Below are 3456 nucleotides of genomic sequence, written 5' to 3' on the forward strand. Positions count from 1 at the left end.
CAGGTTGATGCAGTCAAAAGCCGCCTAATGAAAAGAGACGCATCGCTGATTGCTGCTATATCTGGGCCCGCTGTGGAAGTGGCATCGATTTAACAATTTAGCAGCCCTGTCCTCTGTGTTGGAATTAGTCACGGCTCAACGATGCCCAGCTTGCCGCCTTTTACACACACACACACACACACACACACACACACACACACACACACACACACACACACACACACACACACACACACACACACACACACACACACACACACACACACATAAATGAGGGAGAAATATCCTACACTCTCTCTCGCACTCCAAGGTGCATTAATTGAGGAACTATATGTGCAAAATATTTAGTCTTGGAGGAAATTGAAAGTTCAATACAAAATGTAAAATAAACCTAGAAATATAATAGGTAATAATATGGTTATTATTATATACATATATATATATATATAAATATAAATATATATATATATATATATTTAATGTCATTACTAGGCTCTGATATATGCGCATGTGATTTAGTAGATGTTGGTTTACTCGACACAATTTCAGCACCATGGAGAGCGAACACAAGGCACCCATAAAGGTTAATCCTTTCAATTTTGCCTTAATAACAAATGTAAGATAGTTGCATTTGCAAAACGTAGGCTATAGGCTGGTCAACAACGCACCCTGTTTCAGCACCATGGAGAGCGAACGCAAGGAGAAATCACACTCAACAGAGAACATCTTTCTGCAAAAAAAAAGTGTTTATTTCCGTGACTCAACAACTGCAATTGGACTTTAGTGCAAGAAGTGTGAAATATGTCTATCAGATGTGATCATAAGCAAAACATACTGTATATTATGCACTACTTGGTTTAAGAGGAAACATTGTGCTGTCATGCTTCAGGTTATTATAACAGGTCTGGAAAAGGTGTAAGCCACTAGGATACTCTGTGTCCCCACTTCCCAGATCATAAAACAACATATTATCAGTGTGTTTTAGTGATTCAACAATCCAGAACTTTCTAATCTGTTGAATGTGGGGATCATTTTACTGGGAGAATAGTTAGGCTACTACTTTGCTTTTCTTAGTGTCCAAAGGGATTGAATCCCTCTTTTTTCCACTCATTTAAAAATGCATTTAAAGTGAAAGTAGTCTGAATTTGATATTTATGCAAAACGTCATTGTTCTGATGTTTGACATTATAAAGTCATTATACTGACGTTTATGTGCATTAATGTATTGACATTTTTCTAAAACAAAAAAAGGCATGGAAGCATGTAGTATCATAAGGAGTTCAGATAGCCTTCTGCTCAGGTTGAGTTAATTCAAATGGTGAGAGGATAGCAGTCTCTGTATGTCTCTCTAAGGAAGTCGATACATACTGCAGAGACGAGGTAACATGTTCAACAGAGTTCTGCCTTCCATCGCCTATCCATTTAACCCAATCCACACCCTGTCCATGGCTGACTTGGACAGCACAGGTTTAAAGGAACTCTGTCTGAACAGCGGGTCGTGGAAGACCCCGTCCACCCAATCTCTCAGAGTAGCGACCGGCGAGTCCTGCTGCTCAGCCGCCCTCACCTTCAGGTGGGGTACTTCAGTCGGATACCCCCCTGGGGAGAGGGACTCGCTGGGGGTGGCTGTGTGCATGCATGGAGGGAACTCAGGTTGGATAGTAGCAGTTTGTGCAGTGGACCAGATGTTAGGTTTGCTGCTCTCTGTACTTCGCAGGTCCCGTTCAGTGTAGAATGAGTTGGTTGTTCGGTCGTGGTCTGGTGTGTTTTTGAGGCAATCTGCTGACTGTGGCAACCGTTCATTCCCGTGTCGGAGTGTGTCTGGGGTATGTGTGAGTGGACTGTTGGAAGGGTCTTTGGGGTGGTGGCGCTGGTCCGGTGGTGTGTGTACTGGGGTGTCTTTGGTGTGAAACCGGTGTTTAGGGTTGCAGTCAGAACCATCTGACTCCAGCAGATCAAAGTCCTCCAGGTCACTCTGTTTTAGGTCCACACACCTCCCCGTTACAGAGTCTACAACCAAAAAATACATAGATGTTATAACAATCACAAATTTGACAGGACGGATAGAAAGCAACTTCCATATAAATTAATGGGAAGCCATTTTAACAGCCAGGTCACTCGTGATACCAGTCAGTATTCGACATCCATCCATGTCTGAGGATGTCGGGAAATTACATGGAAACCATCCACTAGGGGAAACAGTAAGCATCTGCCTCTGATTCCAAAGGTTGCAAGTTTGAATCCAGCGATACCTTAACCATTACCTTAACCATTCAGAGTTAATGCCTCACTTTAAGAATTTGGAGTTACTGCCTGAACTTAACCATAAACACTTCGAAATTTGACATTTGGAACAACTTCCAAATTTCAAGTTTGAGAAACATGGATGAACATCTAATTCTGAGTTGACTGTGAGAGCGGGTAGCATGTTAATGGGTTCGTCTAGTTAATGATATAAATCTATGGTACACATGCACTCACCATCAACATCTATCTCGCGTTTGATTGGCTCCTCCTCTTGCAATCCCTCCACACCATCACTGTCATCTTCACAGCCCCTCTCATCAGAGCTTTTATTGGCTCGTGGTGACCATGTGACTTTGTTCTCCTTCTTCAACCTCCGCCGTGCATTGGCAAACCACGTGGACACCTGAATGAGCAAACACATTAATAAATCATTACATATTTGATAAATTCCCAAGCCTACTGTTGTGGCCCTGAGCACGGCACTTAACCCCTAAACCTGCTCCAGGGGCATCGTATGTATGTGTATTTGGGTCTTTAGGAGGCTTTAGGATAAAGCAGAAGACACATTTCTGTGGGATGTAATCTTCTTCTGTGATTAACCAGTGCCTAGTACTCCTCGATCGTGCATGTACTGTAACACATGATAAGTTCAGAAGAGCTCCAACTAACATATTCATCCCCAAACACTGAGCCAGTTGTTACCTGTGTAAGTGTCATCTTGGTGATGATGGCCAGCATGATCTTCTCTCCCTTGGTGGGATATGGGTTCTTCTGGTGCTCCTGCAGCCAGGCCTTCAGAGTGCTGGTGGTCTCCCTGGTGGCGTTCTTCCTCCGTGCTGCGGCACTGTCCACTGATGACCCATACCTGGGAGAAGGGAGGTGAGGGGAGTGGTGTCAGAATAGGGGTGAATTTGACAGAGAAACTCTTCCAAATATTGCATTTTTCACATTATGTTTAATGGATCTAAGATGTGCTGGAGCTTCGTTTTCAAATATTGTATTTTTTCCTCCTTGTACTTGATGTTTGACATATTATATGTCCAAGAGATATGCATGTGTAAATGGAACTATGCTATGCATCAATGACGCATGCTTTATTCCTATTTCTCCTATTTAGATCATATTTTGATGTTTACAAGAATTACAAGTTATTTAGAAACAGATAACATGTTTAGTAGACATACCCATATCGGTCATATGGATACTGCC

At 42.5% G+C, this 3456-nt stretch overlaps 1 protein-coding gene across 1 annotated transcript in view; it reads right to left on the minus strand.

Annotated features, from left to right (window-relative positions):
* Positions 1-741: 741 nt before the first annotated feature.
* Positions 742-3456, minus strand: part of LOC139554964 (iroquois-class homeodomain protein irx-4-A-like) — a 4126-nt gene continuing 1411 nt past the window's right edge. Inside the window, exons 3-6 of the mRNA XM_071368292.1 lie at positions 3432-3456; positions 2950-3112; positions 2482-2650; positions 742-2010 (exon numbers count right to left, since the gene is read on the minus strand). The exon at positions 3432-3456 is cut by the window's right edge and continues 85 nt beyond it. Coding sequence (XP_071224393.1) covers positions 1415-2010; positions 2482-2650; positions 2950-3112; positions 3432-3456 — 953 coding nt within the window. The 3' untranslated portion in view covers positions 742-1414. The remainder of the gene's footprint in view (positions 2011-2481; positions 2651-2949; positions 3113-3431) is intronic.

The sequence above is a fragment of the Salvelinus alpinus genome, chromosome 26 (genome assembly GCF_045679555.1).
Source record: "Salvelinus alpinus chromosome 26, SLU_Salpinus.1, whole genome shotgun sequence".
NCBI classification, from domain to species: domain Eukaryota; kingdom Metazoa; phylum Chordata; class Actinopteri; order Salmoniformes; family Salmonidae; genus Salvelinus; species Salvelinus alpinus.